The 19,955-nt window shown below is 44.1% G+C and overlaps 1 protein-coding gene across 1 annotated transcript in view; it reads left to right on the top strand.

The window, feature by feature from the left end:
• Window positions 1-19,955, top strand: part of DNAH3 (dynein axonemal heavy chain 3) — a 152,752-nt gene that overhangs the window by 123,362 nt on the left and 9,435 nt on the right. The window contains exons 54-59 of the mRNA XM_074346872.1: window positions 3,301-5,442; window positions 9,941-10,166; window positions 13,211-13,455; window positions 15,175-15,291; window positions 18,605-18,759; window positions 19,613-19,780. Coding sequence (XP_074202973.1) covers window positions 3,301-5,442; window positions 9,941-10,166; window positions 13,211-13,455; window positions 15,175-15,291; window positions 18,605-18,759; window positions 19,613-19,780 — 3,053 coding nt within the window. The remainder of the gene's footprint in view (window positions 1-3,300; window positions 5,443-9,940; window positions 10,167-13,210; window positions 13,456-15,174; window positions 15,292-18,604; window positions 18,760-19,612; window positions 19,781-19,955) is intronic.

A 19,955-nucleotide genomic window follows, 5' to 3' on the forward strand; every position in this document is an offset into this window, starting at 1 on the left:
TTGTAGATTAACTGACCACCATAAGTGCATAGGTTGATTTCTGGGCTCTCTATTCTGTTCCCATTGATCTTTTTGTCTGTTTTGTGTCAGTATTGTGCTGTTTTTATTACTGTAGCTTTGAAATATAGTCTGAAGTCAAGGACATGAACAAACCTTCAGCTTTGTTCTTTTTTTCTCAAGATTGCTTTGGCTATTTGGGGTGTTTTGTGGATCCATATAAATTTTAGGATTATTTGTTCTAGTTCTTTACTGATATTTTGATAGGTTTTGTGTTATATCTGTAGATTGCTTTGGGCAGTATGGACATTTTAACAATATTAATTCTTCCAATTCGTGAACATGGGATATCTTTCCATGTTTTGTATCGTCTTCAATTACATCATCAATGTTCCATGTTTTCAGAATGTAGATCTTTCACCTCCTTGGTTAAGCTTATTCCTAGGCATTTTATTCTTTTTGATGCAATTCTGAACAAGATTGTTTTCTGGCTTTCTTGTCTTATACAGCTAGATAACAGATTTCTGTTTATTAACCTTATATCCTGCAACATTACTGAATTCATTTAGCAGTTCTAATACTCTTTTTCATGGAGACTATTGAGTTTTCTATATATAGTATCATGTCATCTGTAAATAGTGACAGTTTTCCTTTTTCCCTTCCAATTTGGGTGCCTTTTACTTCTTTTACTTGTCTGATTGCTGTGGCTAGGACTTCCTAATATTACGTTCCATGAATATTATGTGAAACAGTAATGACCACATTGGGTATCATTATCTTGTTTCTGATTTTAGAGGAAAAGCTTTCAACTTTTCACCATTGAGTATGGTGTTAGCTGTGGGTTTGTCATTAATGGCCTTAATTATGTTGAGATATGTTCCCTCTGTACCAATTTTGATGAGAGTTTTTATCATGAATGAATGTTGAATTTTGTCCAGTGCTTTTTCTGCTTCTGCTGATATGATCATGTGATCTTTATCTTTCCTTTGGTTAACGTAGTGTATCACATTGATTAATTTGTGGATGTTGAACCATCCTTGCACCCCCAGAATAAATTCCACTTGGTCATGGTGTATGATCTTTTTAATAAATTGTTGAATTCAGTTTGCTAACATTTTGTTGACCTTTGCATCCATATTTATTGGAATTATAGGCCTGTAAATTTTTTGTAGTGTCTTTGTCTGGTGTCTATGTGTCTAGTGTCAATGTCTTCATCTATTCTTTTCCCAAGTTCAATTAGCATTCTTATTACTAATGCTTTGAACTCTTTATCTGGTGAATTATTTATTTCTGTTTCATTAGCTGTTTTTTCAGGGGTTTTTTTCTTTCTTGTTCTTTTATATGAAACATTTTCCTCTGTCTTCTCATTTTGTTAACTTTCTCTGTCTCTATGAAATTAAATGGAACAGTTACCTGTCCCAATCTTGAAAGGGTGTTCTTGTGTGGGAGTGTCCTATGCAGTCTACATGTGCCCAGGGGCTTTGGTGGGACAGCTGTATCTTAGGTGAGCTTGGGTCACATCTTCCCCAGGGTGTGCTGGCTTCCCCAGGAAAGTGGGGCTGAAGATGGAGGGGCTAGAGCCAGAGCCAGGTGTCAGACAGAGCTTCTCGTATGCCCAGTGGTCATCAGCACCCTATTGTACGCAGGGTCAGGTCCCAAGGTGCTGGAGCAGAAGCCCTGCAGGTTGGGTTTGAGCTGGTCCCATTCTCCCTAAGTGTGTACCCTTCCCCTCCCAGCAATAGTACCTTCACTCTAGAGGGTAGCAGTACTGGAGCCAGGGGGACCAGAGCAGACAACCAGTGTGGGCTGGGTGTGTGCTGGATGGTCCTAGCACATCAATCAAAGCTCTGGACAGCTCCTAATCCACCACCTCTTCGAACTCCAGCAATGGATGTCTTCATCCCATTCGGATGCAGTGCCAAGTCCAGGCCAGCTCTGTTACCAGCTTTCCCCCTCCCCAAAGTGCACACTGTCTTTGGCAATGATAGCCTTCACCCTAGTGGGGAGTTGTGCTGGAGCTAGAGGGGCTAGAGCAGGCACTGGGTGCAGGCTAGGCACACACTGGGGCAGTCGTGGGAAACTGTCCAGAGCCCTGGGCCATTTCATATGCTTTCCCCATCTTGCTCCCAGGAGTAAGCAAGTGTGTGTGCTCTTCACTAGTGGAGTCTTGGTTTCTCCTGTAAGTCCCACTGGTTTTCAAACAAGCTAAAGGAACTCATCTTCCCAGTGTCAGACCCCAGGGCTGGAATGCCCCATATGTTTTGAACCCCTCACTGATAGGGAGGATCTCCGAGCCTGCAATACACTCTTCCTCTTTTGTCTCTTCTAGTGGCACAGATCCCAACCTGATTGCCTCTCCTTCTTTCCTACCTGAGTCCACATGGATCATTCTTTACATTCTTGATTGTAGAGGAGTCTTTCTGCCAGTCTCCAGTTGGTTTTCAGTGAGATTTGCTCCACATGTAGATGTATTTTTGATATGTTCATGGGGGAACTTGAGCTCAGTGTCATACTGCTCCACCATCTTGTTCTCCTCCCCAGGAGCTTACAGCTCCAAGGGAGAGGCAGACAATTAAAACCAACCAACCAAACAAACAAATCACAGATTGCCATAAATGCTATAAAGGGAATGGGCAGTCTAGCAGCTGAGATGAAAGAAAATGCTTCATAGAGAGGTAGCTTTTTAAAGAAGCCTGAAGTCTGATGAGGAGCCACCTAGATGCCATTTACAGCCTAGGTGAAGAGCTTATGGCAGGGAAGCACTTAGGATCATCAAGGAATTGAAGGAAAGTCCTTGTAACTAAAGACCAGAGAGTAAGATAGAGGCGAGGGTGGGTAAGGTTGGGGGGCCTCCCAGTCCATGACAAGAAGCTGGGGATTTTTTAAATTAAGATTTTGTTTTCAGACCAGTTTTATGTTCACAGCAAAACTGAGATGAAGATGCAGAGCTTTCTCATGCACCTCCTGCCCCAACACACCAACACATGCCTTGCCTCCCTCATTACCAACATCCCCAACCAGAGTTGTTACAATTGATGAAGCTACATGGGTACATCATTATCACCCAAAGTCCATAGTTTACATTGGTGTTCACTCTTGGTGTTATATATTCTGTGGGTTTGGAAAACTATGTAATGACATGTATCCATCATTGTGGTATCATGTAGAGTATTCTCTGCCCTAAAATCCCGTCAGATCTTTTTTTTCTCTTTGGCCAAATATAAGGAGTAGCCATGGCAAGGCTCTAAGTCTCAGCCAGAATGTCTTCATACTAGTCTTATCTCTGTTTCTTGTCCCAAACAGGTAAAATGATAGAAGATTACTGGGGGGTATCAAGAAAGATTCTTGGAGATCTGAAATTCTTGGAGAGTCTTAAGACATACGACAAAGACAACATCGCCCCAGTGATCATGAAGCGGATCCGGGAAAGGTTTATCGATCACCCCGATTTCCAGCCAGCCGTCATTAAAAACGTGTCATCTGCCTGCGAGGGTCTGTGCAAGTGGGTGAGGGCCATGGAGGTGTACGATCGTGTGGCCAAAGTGGTGGCTCCCAAACGGGAGCGGCTGAAGGAAGCCGAGGAGAAGCTGCACGCACAGATGCAGAAACTGAACCAGAAGCGAGCAGAGCTGAAGCTGGTGGAAGACCGCCTCCAGGCCCTGAACGATGACTTTGAAGAGATGAATACCAAGAAAAAGACCTTGGAGGAAAACATTGAGCTCTGCTCCCAAAAGCTGATCAGGGCAGAAAAACTGATCAGTGGTCTTGGGGGAGAGAAGGACAGATGGACAGAAGCTGCCCGGCAGCTGGGGATCCGCTATACTAATCTGACAGGGGATGTGTTGGTGTCCTCGGGGACCGTGGCTTACCTGGGGGCTTTTACCATGGATTATCGGGCTGAGTGCCAGAAGCAGTGGCTGGCCCAGTGTAAGGATAAACTCATCCCCGGCTCCAGTGACTTTAGTCTCAGCAACACATTAGGAGATCCTGTAGAAATTCGTGCCTGGCAGATTGCTGGGTTGCCCATTGACTCCTTCTCCATTGACAATGGCATCATTGTATCCAACTCCAGACGCTGGGCCTTAATGATTGACCCTCAGGGGCAGGCCAATAAGTGGATCAAGAATATGGAGAAAGAAAATAGGCTGTCTGTCATCAAGTTTTCGGATACCAACTACGTGAGGACGCTGGAGCACGCGCTGCAGTTTGGCACCCCCGTCTTACTAGAAAACGTCGGGGAGGAGCTGGATGCCTTTATTGAACCCATCTTGCTCAAGTCCACGTTCAAGCAGCAAGGGGTTGAGTACATGAGGCTCGGTGAAAACATCATCGAATACTCCAGAGACTTTAAGTTGTACATCACAACCCGTTTGAGAAACCCGCATTACCTCCCTGAAGTCGCTGTGAAAGTCTGTCTTCTCAACTTTATGATCACCCCCTTGGGGCTCCAAGACCAACTCCTTGGCATCGTGGCCGCCAAGGAGAAGCCAGAACTGGAAGAGAAAAAGAACAAGCTGATTGTGGAAAGTGCCAAGAACAAGAAGCAGCTAAAGGAAATTGAAGACAAGATCTTGGAGGTCCTTTCCCTGTCCGAGGGCAACATCCTCGAGGATGAGACCGCCATCAAAGTTTTGTCCTCCTCCAAACTGCTGTCTGAAGAAATCTCTGAGAAGCAGGAAATTGCCTCACTGACGGAAACGCAGATTGATGAGACTCGGATGGGCTACAAGCCGGTGGCCGTCCACTCTGCCACCATCTTCTTCTGTATCTCTGACCTGGCCAACATCGAGCCCATGTACCAGTACTCCCTGACGTGGTTCATAAACCTCTACGTGCACTCTCTGGCCCACAGCAAGAAGAGCGAGGAGCTAGAGCTCCGAATTGACTACATCATCGAGCACTTCACCCTCAGCATCTACAACAACGTCTGCCGCTCTCTGTTCGAGAAGGACAAGCTGCTCTTCTCCCTCCTCTTGACGATCGGCATCTTGAAAGAGAAAAAGCAAATTGACGAGGAGATGTGGTACTTCCTTCTAACTGGAGGCGTTGCCCTGGACAACCCCTTCCCCAACCCGGCCCCAGAATGGCTGTCTGAGAGGGCGTGGGCAGAAGTGGTTCGCGCGTCTGCGTTGCCAAAACTGAAAGGCCTGATGGAACATTTGGAACAAAATTCCGACAAATGGAAGCTCATCTATGACTCAGCCTGGCCCCATGAGGAGAAGCTCCCCGGGTCTTGGAAGTTTCTGCAAGGTTTGGAGAGGATGGTGATCCTCCGATGTCTGCGGCCTGACAAAATGATCCCAGCCATCCGGGAGTTCGTTGCTGAGAACATGGGGAACGTATACATAGAAGCCCCTACGTTTGATCTCCAGGGGTCTTACAGTGATTCCAATTGCTGCGCACCGTTGATATTCGTGTTGTCTCCAGGCGCAGACCCCATGGCAGGTATGGGCAGAATGTCGTGTGAAGAACATAGAAAGCCCAGAATGCGTGGGTGGATGACAGTAGCATGTCCCTTACAGCAGGGATCTCAAACTCAAATGGCTCTGACGGCCAAGCAGGTAACAGGCTAAGGTGGGGCTGGGCCATCTGAAGACGTTTCTTTCTGCCGAAAGTGGACAGCTGCTACTCATCTCTTGAGCACTGTGCTATCTGATAATGTGAGCTCAGGGTGACCAGATCAACTGCTTTTTCAAGAGAAACCAGAAATGTGGAGAGCACCTTTTTTTTTTTTTTTTTTTTAATGAGGGGGAAGTAATTAGGTTTATTTATTTATTTATATTTGGAGCAGGTACTGGGGATTGAACCCAGGACCTCGCACGTGCTAAGCATGCGCTCTGCCACTTGAGCTATACCCTCCCCGCAAGGCCACCCATTTTTCAATCTTGATAACTCATTCAAATTTTTTCTTAAAAACTTAATGAGGATTAAGCCAGAGCTAGATTTAGCCTATTGGCTGCTAATTCATCACCTTCGTCTTAGACCATTTTCTCTGACTGTTGCTTCTCTCAGTTAAGCTTTTTTCTTTTCTTTAAATTCTTTGAAAAATTAATGCTGCATGTAGTGAAAAAAAAAGTCAAACAATGCAAAAAGTATAGAACTGTAGCTCCATCGGGGCCATTTTGCCCCCTCAAGGGACATTTGGCAAAGTGGGAAAACATTATTGTTACAACTACCAGGGTGCTACTGGCATCTAGTAGATAGAAGCTAAGGATGCTGCTAACTGTCCTACAACGCCCAGGACAGCCCCCGCAACAAAGGATTCTTCAGCCCAAAATGTAAATAGTACTGGGGTTGAGAAACCCTGATATAGAGTGAAAGGTACATTTTCCTCCTAACGTTCGGAGGTAACTGCTGCTACCAGTCTGTGCATCTTCCCAGAAGGTGACTGTGCACATGAAAGGCTGTAAGTTGTTGATAGGAATGGATTAGCTTTCTGTTCTCTTGGGGGAATCTCAAACCTTTAGTTTTCTCTGTTGCCAAATGAAGAAAGAATACCAGATATGCAGATGATGAGGTTGGAGTAAAAACTGAGGAGTTCGACACATATCCTGACCCAAAATGAAAGCCAGACCCCCTACCCCTTAAAGCAAATCAGAAGAAGGAGCTGAAATGAACTGGTACCCTTTCCAGGTTCCTACACCAAAATGATTGTTCTTGTCAAAGCTCAATTCATGATCCCCTTCCTAGCATCTTTGCTTCTTCCCCATGTCCTTCCTGTGGCAGGTTTATACAAGAGAAACTAGGGGGAACCAGGAAAGGCAAAGAAGAAAAATGGGGGAGAGGTCAGAGTATGGTCTGTAAAATGATGGTGTTGTGTTGGGAGAGGACAGGCCTGTTACATCTAATGATGTATGTAGCTTATTCCCATCCCTCTGTGCTAGAGGCTTGATCAGATTGAGCTTGGATAACTTCCCAGGAAACTGCAGGCACTGTGTCCCTCACAGCGTGTCACATTAGGAGGCACATACCGTCTGATCATCTTTCCTTTCCTCACTGAGATTGATCAGTGGGCTCAGGCATTGTCAATGTGATCCACCTCCCTACTCCTCCATCACCTCCCTTATAAAGTTTCCCATCAGCCTTTCACCTAATGTGGTGGTTCTCAATCTTGGATGCACATTAGAATCACCTAGGGAGCTTTAAGAAAAATCTCCATGGGCAGGCCATGCCCTCAACCCATTACATTAAACTCTTTGTAGGTGAGGCCCAGGCATTGTGTTTTATAAAGCTTTTTGAGTAATTTCAAAGTGCAGACAATGTTGGGAACCGTCGACCTAATGGTTTTATTATCCCTAGAAAATCATTACCCAGATCCATTATTTCATTAGGGTCTGAAAAATGATGATATTTTAATTCTATCATTCCTTCCACATTTATTAACCAGAACTTTATTTATTTGTTTGTTTGTTTGTTTACTTACTTACTTATTTTTTAAAGCAGTAGAACTCTTCTTTAAAGAAGAAATTTTCCGTATCAGCTCTTTGGTATACTCTGAAGATAGTTCAGAAAGGACAGAGAGAAAAGATGCTTGATTTATTCTCTTTATTTGCCAGCTTTCAGAATAATGAATTGGTGCCCGAGCAACCTCCAAGGTTACTTAAGCAGTAAGCTGGAGTTTCGGTTTGGTACCATCATTAATGCATGGATTTTAGCATGTTGGACGTTTCCAGCATAATGGTGTTTTACTTCACTGCTGCCATTAGTCTTTTTGATGCTCAGATTATTCAGTCTTTGGTCTATGGGAGCACCTTCATGCCTATATCCTTTCCACATAACCCCAGGAGTTTTTGATAACTTCCTTGCTGTATAGAACTACCATCTACTTCAGGCTTATCTTATACAAACATTTCTCCAAAGGAATTGGAATTCTTTTAGCAAGTCATGGTATTTGGAGACCTGGAGTTCCCATTATTGCTGAGTCCATCATTGATTGCAGACCTCACTTTCCACTAATTCCTTTTTTATTTATTTATTTATTTTTTGGCTGAATCTAACCTGCTTCTTAAACCAGTGCTTTGAGTTTTTACCTTCAATGACAATGCTTTCCATTTCTAGAAGTTTTATTTGTCTTGTTCCTAATCCATATGTTTTTTTGTGTGTTTTGGGTTTTTTTTTTTTTTTTTTTTTTTTTTTTTTGGCTGTAGAACTCTGAATTTTAGGCTACTGACTCAAGAAGCAATGTGGAAGCTAGTCACTGGCCTGGAACCTGGGTTGAAAAAAAAAAAACCATTCTCCAGTGAGAAATCAAAACACCAAGCCTATGCCATGTGCAAATGAGGGGTGTAGATTTATAGTACCCTGTGGTATGGGATTCTCAAGCTGAGAAATTTCTCATAAAATTGATCCGGAATGGCAAAACCCCAGGGGGCACCAGTGTTTGCATATGCAAAACTATTCTGTTAGGGGCATTCCTAAAACCCAAGGTATGTTAGACTCCCGCAAAATAACACAAGCTTGCTGATTCTGAACTCACAATTTAAAAAAATTATAAACTACACAAAGAAATACATCACTATAAGGGATAATCAGCACATAAAACAAGAGAATTATACCCCCAGGATTACATATGGTGAATTGTGTCCCCCCATCTCCAGTGCCTCAGAATGTGACTATATTTGGAGATAGGGTCTTCAAAGAGTTAGTTAACATGAGATGATTAGGGTAGGTTCTAATCTAATATGACTAGTGTCCTTGTAAGAGGAAAAGATTAGGACAGAAACACTCTAACAGAGAGGACACAGTGAGAAGATGACCTAAGGTGAAGATGGCCACAGACAAGCCAGGGAGGGGGCCTCAGAGGAAACCAACCCTGCCAACACCTTGATTTTAGATTTCTAGCCTCCAGAAATCAGAGGAAATAAATTTCTGTTGTTCAAGTTGCCCAATCTTTGGTTATTTGTGATGGTAGCCTGAGAGTTTAATGTTGTCTCTGAAAATGACCATAAAAGAAGCATCTAAACATCATTAGAGAAGGAACACAAAGGAGACTTCTGGCCTTCTTACCATGAGGGTGCAGCCATTTGAGGATCCTGACTGTATACAGAAGTCTCAGTTCTAGCACCTCACTCCTTATGAGTGCAAAGCTGTGCTTCCTGTGAACAAACACCAACCACTAGACGGTTAAATGAAGTAAGGTATTTTCCAAAGGTGAAATAGTATGTAACCACAGAAAAGGATAAGGCCTTTAGGGAGGGGGGTTATAGCTCAGTGGTAGAGGGCATGCTTAGCATGCATGAGGTCCTGGGTTCAATCCCCAGTACCTCCATTAAATGAATGAATACATGAATGAATGAACTTAATTACCTCTCCCCATCCTTCACCCACCCCCCAAAAAGAATAAGACCTTTATATATGTACTGATGTAGAAAAGGTCTAAGTGAAAAAAGTAAATGTAGTGTTCTACAATTCAGGTAAATATAATAGTATATATATATATATATTTAAATGTATAAAATATCTCTGGAAGGATTCACAAAAAGGTAGTAACATTGGCTCCCTCTGAGAAAGAGAGAAATGAAACAGACCTACTTGAACTGTCACTATCCAAATGCCTGTTTCCCTAGTAAAATACAATTATAAAAACCCAGTTCCTAGGTCTTTGGTTATGTGCTCTCCTCTGTAGTTTTGAGTCCCCTCTTCATTTTTGGCATCTAGGAATTTCTCTTTCTTTCAAATTCTTTTTTATTTTTAAGTTTGTATAATTTTTTTTTAATCAAGAATGTCTCTAGAGCAAAAGAGGAATCAATAGTATCTTTGCTTACCGTCTTACCAGAAGTCTACACCTTCCTCAGAAAGATGCTAATTTTATACTTAACAGACACTAGCAGGTTTCTTTCTGAGTCCAGAATTTTAATGGAGCCCCTCCTTCTGTGTTGTTATTGTTAATATGGCCTTAGGTAGCCTCTCCTCTTTCAAAAGCCCTTTTTCTTCCTTGTCTCAGGCCTGCTGAAATTTGCTGATGATCTTGGCATGGGAGGTGCCAAAACACAGACCATCTCACTTGGCCAGGGCCAAGGCCCTATTGCTGCCAAAATGATCAACACTGCTGTCAAAGACGGGACCTGGGTGGTCTTACAGAACTGCCACCTGGCCACGAGCTGGATGCCTGCGCTGGAGAAGATCTGTGAGGAGGTGATTGTTCCTGAGAGCACCCACACGGGGTTCAGGTGAGATGCTGCCCCACCACTGCCTGGCCCTGGGCCCCAACCTCGAGCTCCAGATGTTATGCTAGCAGCTGGGAATGCAAAGGTGAACAAGACACAGTTCTGCCCATAAGAAGCTCTCAGTCTAGGAGAAAGCAGACGATAGATGAACGATGTTGATACGATGCAGTAACCTGATGTACTTGTTTGAACAAGAATGGAAAAGGGAAGGGAAAGTTGGGGAAGGCCTGGGGGACTGACAATTGCCTGGAGTTTGAAAGGTGCATTAGGAGTCTTCCAGGAAGGACATTCCAGGCAGAAGGAACAGCATTTGTAAAAGCAAAGGAAACACCAAGAAGTTATCCTGTGACTCTGGGGTATATGCTGTGCGATGTTACTGGGGAGAGGTGATAGGAGATTTACCTAGGAAGGTAGATTAAATGCCAGCACATCTGATTTTTAAAACTTACTTGTCTAAAATAAAATCCCACCTATAGTCTAGGCACTTGCTCTATCCTATATTTCTTGGGATCCATGGAATTTTAATCAGCACTGGAAACATTTATTGTCCATGAACTTTAAAGCCCAGCAAAGCTGGGCCTCAGTTTTTGCATTTACAGAATGATGAGATGAACCAGATCGACTTCAAAGCCCCTTTCAACTCACACGTTCAGTGATTCTCTTATTCTGGGCAGGAGTCAGCAAACTGTGGCCTGTGGGCCAAATCCAGCCGGCAGCCTGTGTTCACTCAGCTTGCAATCTAAGAATAGCTTTTACATTTTTAAACAGTTGAAAAAAATCAAAAGGAGAATATTTCACGACACATGAAAACTATATAAAATTCAAATTTCAGTGTCGATAAATAAAGTTTTGTTGAAATACAGCCGTGTTCACTCATATATTGTGTGTAACTGCTTTCATGCTTCAGACAGTTGTGACAGAAACCATATGGCCTTCAAAGCCTGAAACATTTACTATCTGATCCTTTATAGGAAAAGTTTGCCGACTCCTGTTCTAGGCAACAAAATTTGCTGGTTATTTTTATTTTAGTCATGTCTGCCTGAAAATAGAAAAATGTTTGGTGTTTATTTACAAAGCCAGATTAAGCCATAGTTGATTGTATTCATGTTAAGGCTCATGTAAATTTCATGGAAGACTTTAAGGGAGATCCATTAATTTCAAGAATACTCTTTGGTTTGGAATGCTGAGTTGATCACTGACCATCAACTCAATAAAGGAAAAATTATTCATGCTGACATTGACATCTTCTCTAATATAGTCCTAACCCAGAAGTCATGAACTCAAGTGCTTACAGGATCCTGGAATATAACATAAATGAGTGAAGAATGCTGGGCACAAGAAATATTCCACTTTGCACGGTACAATAGCAATAGTCATGGGCCGTCGGCCTCAGGATTGAACACAGTAGGGAGTGGTGGGGACTGTGGTGAACTAGAAGCACTTGTCCCTTAGAGAGAAGCGGTTACTATGTAATACCAGCTAACTGTTGCCATGCAGGAATGCAGGCCTCCCATGGCCAGATTTTCTGATAATTTTAAAGGAAAGATAGGAATCAAGAATTTTAAAGAAAGCCCTAGATTTTTAAAAGTTGGCAACTACTTCAAAAATATGTTGCAGCATTGTGTTGCTTTGCATGGTGAGAGCTAAACATCATCCACCTGCAGACTGAAGTCAGGCTTCAGGCCACCAGTTTATGGCCTCTTCCCTTCCCTCTGAGCCTTGTGCCTGGAGGGCAGCAGACTGCCTGCCAAGCTTTACCACATCCCCAACTTTTCCTCCTCTCTGCAGTTTTTTGGCCTGTTTCTTGTGTCTTTAATAATGACTTTTTATTCCCAAATCTTCCTGTTGGAAACCTCTTTACTCTCTAGCAAAAAAAAAAAAAAAAAAAAAAAAAACCACAAAAATGAAACAAAGTAGGATGCTACAGTGTGTATGTAACTTGAGCTTGGGTAAGAAAAACAAATGAATAAATGCCTGGGAGAAAATATACCAAAATGTTAACCTGTAGATGGTAAAATTATATATATATATATATTTTTGTCCCTTCTAAATACCTTTACATATGTTCCCATTTTTTTGTGGGCATAGATAAACTTTTATATTTTAAGGAAAGAAATCTTCCATTTTCTGAAGACCCATTTCAAATGCCAATATATATTTTTTGTCCTTTCTAAATACCTTTACATATGTTCCCATTTTTTTGTGGGCATAGATAAACTTTTATATTTTAAGGAAAGAAATCTTCCATTTTCTGAAGACCCATTTCAAATGCCACTGGTCTCTGTGACAGAGGTCAGCAAACTTTTCCTGTAAGGGGCCAGACAGTAAGTATTTTAGGCTTTGCAGGTATTCGGCTCTGCTGTTGTAGCCTGAAAGCATCCATAAACAGTATGTAAATGAAGGGGTGTGGCCATGTTTCAATAACACTTTATTTACAAAAGCAGGTCAAGGCTGGATTTGCCTCCCTGGCCAATAGTTTGCAGACTTCTGCTCTCCCCACCTCAGGGACCCCCCACAGCCTGTTATTTCCCTCCCTCCCTGCAGTCTTGATTTTATAATGCTTTGGCGTTGTGCTCGCTTGTCTTTTCTCCCCTCCTCAGCTCCCATTTCCTCCCTAGAAGCAAGGCTGTGAGTATATAGAAGCAAGAAACAATACTTTGCTCACTTTGGCCACTGCTGGGTGCCGGGTATAGTGTTTGACCCTAACAGAGGCTCAGACAGCCCGGTAGGAGGAGTGTGGGAGTGTGGCATGGTGATCAGGAGTCAGGGAGCCCTGAATTCGTATGTCGGTTCAGCTGCTTCCAAGTGGCGTGTCCTTGAAAAACACCCTTGACCTCCTCATGCCTCTGTTTCCTCGTTGGTAAAGGGGACAGTAAGTCACAGAGTGGCTGTGAGGATTAAAGTAAATGAAGGGACATACATTAAATTCTTAGCATGGGGTTCAGTATTCAGTGGTGCTTCGTAAACGCTAGTCATTACTTTTTGTTACTGTGTTTCAATAAAACTTCTTGCCTTGCTCTAAATAATTGTGACTGTTGTTCTTCCAGACTCTGGTTAACCAGCTATCCATCAGAGAAATTTCCAGTCAGCATCCTTCAGAACGGGATCAAAATGACCAACGAACCCCCCAAAGGACTCCGGGCCAACCTCTTGCGCTCTTACCTCAATGACCCCATCTCAGACCCCGTATTCTTCCAAAGCTGTACAAAACCAGTGATGTGGCAAAAGCTGTTGTTTGGCCTTTGCTTCTTCCATGCCGTTGTTCAAGAGAGGAGAAACTTTGGACCCCTAGGTGAGAGATGACAGGGCACCTGGATGGCCTGGGGAAAAGATCACAGACAGATGCAGGGGCGCATTCAAGTTTGCACTCAGGGTTGCCAGTAAAATAGGGTATAAAATGTTCCATGCAGTACTTGGGACATACTTATATTAAATATGATTTGTTGGAGGGGGAGGGTATAGCTCAGTGACAGAGTGTATGCCTAGCATGCACGAAGTCCTGGGTTCAATCCCCAGTACCTCCATCAAAAAAAAGTAAATATACCTAATTACCACCCCCCCAAAACGAAAAAAAAACTACTGTTCATATAAATATGATTTGTTGTTTATCTGAAATTCCATTTCACCGAGTGGCCTGTATTTTTATTTAATAAGTCTGGCAACTCTATAGCTAGGTCAACGTCCATGTCAGGGAAAGAGGTGGTGCCTCAGACTCAGAGGTCCCCTAATTACTGAGGTACTGTGGTAATGAGGAGATTGGAGGCCCTTTCCTTTGGTGTGTTTTTGCCTAGCTTGGATACAATGGCCATTCTCCAAGGAGTTGTTACCATGTAATTTATAACATTTTAGGTTGCTCTCTTTACAGGTGCATAACAATGAAAGAAATACAGCTGGGATATTTGTCTGTGCTTCTCTTTGAAAAAATAAACATGAATTTGTTTATGAATGTAACCTATCCATAGCCAAACTTAAGTAAAACTCAATACTCTTGTTAGAGCAGATCATCGAACTATTAAACACAGATCCCACGTCACTGTGGTTTTGGATTGGATTATTTTTCTCTCATCCTCGGGTAGCCTCTGATTCTTTTCTTGAAATGACCCACCTCTAGGTATTCTTGGCCATTCTTTTGTTTTAGATGAGGAGGCAAATTGTCCTCGTGGTGATTTTCTCTGAGCATCTTGTCCTGTTCCTTCAGCCTGCCCCAGTTGGCTCCACAGACCACGTGACCCTTCCACTGAGGGGTTCAGGGACGAGACAGCTGAGGAGGACACTCCCTCTCTATCTGCATCCCGCACACCACGTTCTTCCACCATGCCAGACCTTTGAAAATCCCTGCAGCAGTTTGGCTTAACAGCCAACTGCCCAGTTCTGTTTTGTTTGCCAAAACACAAGTTTTTATTTTATTATATTTTTTAATTTGAATGTGAATGTTTAGGAGGAAACTGAACGTCTCCAATAAGCACAGGTCCCACCATACTGCTATCCTCCATCAGTCCCAGTTCACACATTTGTGTCACTTGAGCAGCCCCACTGGGCATCTATCATTATCACCCTTGGAAATACAAGGAATAATTTCTCCAAAGCCAGCCGTCTAGTTCTTCCTGGGCACGAGGAGGGGGATTCTCAAAGCTAACTTAGGTCTGTTGCCCAGTCACAAATACTCCTCTCTAGCTATGCTTGAGTGTTATTTTTGGCGTTCTATGCATGACCACAGTATTCCAGCCAGGGTGAATAATTCTTGTTCCACAAATCCCAGGACGTTAACATTTTCCTTAACAAATGGGGAGATCCATAAGGAAATTAATTTTAGAATGGATGGTTTCTCAGGCAGAACGGCTCCCACATTGGCAGTAAATGTCAAGGCTAATAGTTGGCACGGTGCTTAATACTCATGGGGCTGAAACGGATTCTTGATCCATAATGATACTTAACTCCACCAGCTCAATCTCAGGGTGGGAATTAAGAGCTCTCAGCCCTGAAGCATCTAATTCATCTCTGCCTCACGCAGGTTGGAATATTCCTTATGAATTCAACGAGTCTGACCTGAGGATTAGTATGCGGCAGATCCAGATGTTTCTGAATGACTACAAGGAGGTGCCGTTTGATGCTCTGACCTACCTGACAGGTATTTACGGGAGGAGACTCTGGCAGCTGTAAACCTCCAGGATTATCTGTGCTCCAGTCTCCTGCTCCTCTGCTCCCATTTCCATTCATCTACTCACTGACTCATTCTTTCAACAAACATCGAGCTGTTACTAACGCTGGTCACCGTGCTGCACACTGTAAAACAAGCAAATGAAAACAACAAACAAACAAAAACACAATAAAGTCAAGATCAATCCCTCCCCTTAAGTGGCGCACAGCCTACAAAGGGAGAAACATATAACAAAATAAGTGACAATACGGTGATTAAATTCAATAAGAGACACATTTATAAAGGAGAAAGGCAGCACAGTGATTACATTTCAGGCATAGGGTCGGGGCATGAAAGATGGTTTTGAGGGATAAGTAAGAGTTTTACAAGCGGGAGAAGGAAGGGGGTGGCATTGGGAAGGAGGGGGGAGAGCATTCCCAGCAGAGGTACCCGGAGGTGAAAACTGCACTTGCTGTTTTGAATTAAAGCGATCTGTCAGCAACCTTTCATAGTCATCTGGTATATACTAGTATGTAAGATGGGAGAATACACATGTATAAAACTTGGTCACTGCCCTCAAGAAACACCGTGTAATCTCAGAGATAAATAGGAGATAAAATGTAGATGGGCTACGTGAACAGAATACCGTGGCCGAAGGTTAAAATGCAGCTCACCAAAAAAACCTGGGCACCTTCAAGAGCATAAACAATTTCCCACCTCAACTCTCAACCCTTTCCCCAGCCATATGCAGGCTCTTTATCTACCTGATCAGCACATTCGGTCTTCACAGCAATCGTATGAGCTTCACATTAGTGGCCCCATTTTACAGCTGACAAGACCGAGGCCTTGAGCAGTGGGAGACATTTTTTGTTGTCACAAAATGCTACTGGGTAAAGGGCAGGGATGCTGCTAAACATCCCACAGTGCACAGGACAGCCCCCCGCCTCCCCCGCCTCCCCCGCCAACACAGAACTACCCAGTCCAACATGTTAATCATGCCGAGACTGAGAAATCCAGCTTTAGAGTGGTTAAATTCAGTTGTAACAGGTGACATAGACCTTAACTCAGCACAATGTCCCCTAAAACAAAACCCCAAGTGACACACACAATGTAAGTTTAGTGGATTTTAGTTTGGTGAAAGAACGTCTCCAACGAACTGAGCCATGTTCCCATTGTTCCAGGCCACACGGAAGCACGTCCCAGGGCTTGTCTTCAGATCACAGAATGAGTGCATAATTGCCCTGGGATGTGGTCTTAGTACTGGACTGCCTGTCGCTCATAAAACCAGCCCCAGCTGTACCAGCTGGCTCGAGGATAGTCACTTTCCAGCTGCACCAGTCAAGTTAGACTAGTTAGGCTGGGGTAACAAGCAACCCCTAAATCTTAAGTGTGTAAAACACCGAAGGTCCATTTCCTGCCCACTCTGCATGTCCAGTGCGAATCAGCACGCCTGTCTGCTCACTGTGGTTGTCTGTTAGGGGCGCAGTGCGCAAAGGCTCCACCGACTTTTGATGCCACCATCTCAGCATACTCCTATGTGGTCACTGCCACAGGGACAGCACTGAAGGGCCCATGCCAGGAAGTAAATGCACAAGAGCTTGTCACCTGGCCCCGCCTCACTGTAAGGGGCCCAGGGAAGTGTAACCTCCTATGTGCCTGGAAGGACAGAAGAATCAGATAGAGGCGATTATTAGAACTCTGTACCGACACTAACCAAAGAGACAGGATGGAAAGTTGTTATTGAATTAGGTGGGCCAAAGTCAAACAGATTCTTAATCTGGTACCCCCAGCTCTGTGGCAGGGCCAGTGGGGAATCTAGAAGAGCTGTAAGGTCATCCTGGCCCCTGTAGACACTCATGCTCTTGCTACAAAGAGAAGACATGTAAGTAAAGAACTACACCTTTCTTCATAAACATAAAGCCAAGAGCCCACAAGGGCACCCCCTGAAGGAAAATTCGCCGATGAGGGAGTGGTGATGGGACCTTGAACCATGACTCTGCCTGAGGTTCGCCTTCACTTGGGGTCCCGCTGCCATGCTGACTTCAGTGGGGAACCACTCTCCCTTTAATATTGTAGCTCTAGTGCTGTCATAAACCTCTTTACTGTGACGTTTAAACTAAACTTTGCCAAAGGCCCAAGAGGTCAGAGAGAGATCAGAGAGAGCTTCAGAAATCTAGATGGTATGGCTTAAGGTTAGACAGCTTCTGTCGGGCTCAAATTACTCAGCGTAAGTATGAGCTTCCCCTTAGTCTCTTACTTATGACCCACCTGGAACCCCCTCCTGGATATTTAGACCTCTCCAAGACCAAGAGAAGCTGAGGCCTCCTCAACTTGAGTCACACTTCCTGTTCCATGTCCATATTCCTGCCTGTTCCCAGAATGTTTGGAATTGGAAATGAGCCCACCCATCAAGGGAGCCCTTGTGCACACATACGTGCACACACACACACACACACACACACACAGATGTATCTTTCCCTTACAGATGAGTGCGTTGTCCCCATCTACTAAATACCAGGTGGCACCCACGTTCTGAAATCTGATCCAGCTAGAAAATGCATCATGGGTTAATGAGATGGATTTGATGTCCCCTCAAAAGTACTACCTAATTCTTTTCGTAGAAATCTGAGCGTAGAGACCTGAGTCTCAGAGAATGATGTTCATGATGGGGGTGGGGGTAGGAGAGCCATATCCCAAAGCGGTATATATAAGATAATCTCAGTTTTCTAAAATACAGGTTTGTAATTAATTGAATGCTTTCTGTATGCTAAGCATTGTGCTAAATGCTTTATAAAGCATTATTAACCACAGCCATGTAAGACGGATATAGAGTCATTTTTGCCTCTTGACAGATGAGAAGCTGATAGTGGCAAAAGTTGGAGCCCAGAAATTGGCTGGAATTAGAACCCAGTATTATCTCTTGACAAAGTTCTCACCCTGAACCACATTTCTGTAATGCCTTTCACATATATGTACACACACACATGTACACACACACATACACAAATGTCCAGACAAATGTCTAGAAGATGCCACAAAGTGTAGCAGTTACTTTTGTGGGAATTATTGGTGACTGTATTGCTTTTCTTTCAGTTTATCTCCATTTTCTAATTTCTAATATGATGAACATATATTATCGTTGTAGCAACCATAATACCAAAAAGACCTGGTCACCTCCCAAGCCGAGTCTGGTTTCAGCAACCCTGTATCTCAGCAGAGCTCCTTGGCTGAAAGAATCCTCTGTTTTGGGTCAATGACCACGTTCCTTATGGGCTCAACTCACTCCTCTATTGGTTGTCCCCAGGGGAATGTAATTACGGAGGAAGAGTGACGGATGACAAAGACAGGAGGCTCCTGCTGTCCCTTCTATCCACGTTCTACTGTAAGGAAGTCGAGCAGGACCATTACCATCTTGCTCCTGGAGATGCTTACTACATCCCTCCTCATGGCTCCTACCAGGTGAGGGGCAGGGGAGGGAGAGGTCCGTCTGTGCCCCAGAGGGGCTGGGCAGTCTCCATGGAGCCAGGGAGGGCCCAGGGATAGCTTGGGCTTCCTGAATCAGGTCCATAAGCTATTTCCAATCTTCCAAAATCCTACATTATTACTGTTAAATGAATGCTGGGCATTTGGTAGACTAGGTCTTTCAAAATATGGGGTCCATCTCGGGGGAAGAGGGAGAGATAGTTAAGACGAAGCCTTGGTAGTGAACAGGCCAGAAACTGCTCCTTGAAAACAAAGCTTCGGAAGCTGGCAAAGGGAGGGACAGAAAACCTGGATGGGAAAACGATAAAGGAAAGAAGAAAACAGTAAGTCTGAAGGAAGGATGAAAAGGGTTTCCTTTTATCGAGCAACTGTTATATGCCGAGGGCTTATTCCTTCATAACCTCATTTATCTTCCCATTTGCAGAAGGAAAAAAAGGGAGGGGGTTGCTTTCAGGGTTTTCATGCTTAAGGTTACACAGTTAGTTTGAGATGGAGCCAGGATCCAACGCCAGGATCCAACCCCAGGACCCAACCCCAGGATCCAACCCCGGTTTTGTCCCCACCGCCAGGGTTGCTAGGGGAGCAGGGAGGAAGCCAGAGGTGGGAGAGGAGATACTCAGCCCAGCTACCTTCATACTCATACTCATTCCCCAGAAAGCCACATGAGGGAGAGCTTGCGGGGGCGGCGGGGAGGGGCGGGGGGGGGTGCATGTGGCCCGGGCCACCAGTACAGTGGGACTCCTGCTTGGGCCTGGTCTGGCCAAGCCCCGGGTGGTCTGTGGGGCCTCCAGGAACCTGAACTTGTGTCAACTGAAGATTTCCTCCCCAGTCCTATATCGATTACCTCAGGAGCCTCCCTATCACAGCCCACCTGGAAGTGTTTGGTCTCCACGAGAATGCCAACATCACCAAAGACAACCAGGAAACCAACCAGCTGTTTCAAGGGGTGCTGCTGACCCTCCCTAGGCAGGCGGGGGGGAGCGGCAAGTCCCCTCAGGTAACCAGGCTTGAATTCCATTTCCTATCTAGTGGGCGTGCCGGATTGTGGGTGATGACTGAAAAAGGAAAAAAAAAAAAAAAAAGAAAAGTGGAGGGTCCTGGCAGACCCCTGAGGGAGGGCATGGGTGCTCTGGTCTTACTGCTGAGAGTCATTTAAACACCCAGCTGGAAGA

The sequence above is a fragment of the Camelus bactrianus genome, chromosome 18, assembly GCF_048773025.1.
Source record: "Camelus bactrianus isolate YW-2024 breed Bactrian camel chromosome 18, ASM4877302v1, whole genome shotgun sequence".
Lineage (NCBI taxonomy): Eukaryota > Metazoa > Chordata > Mammalia > Artiodactyla > Camelidae > Camelus > Camelus bactrianus.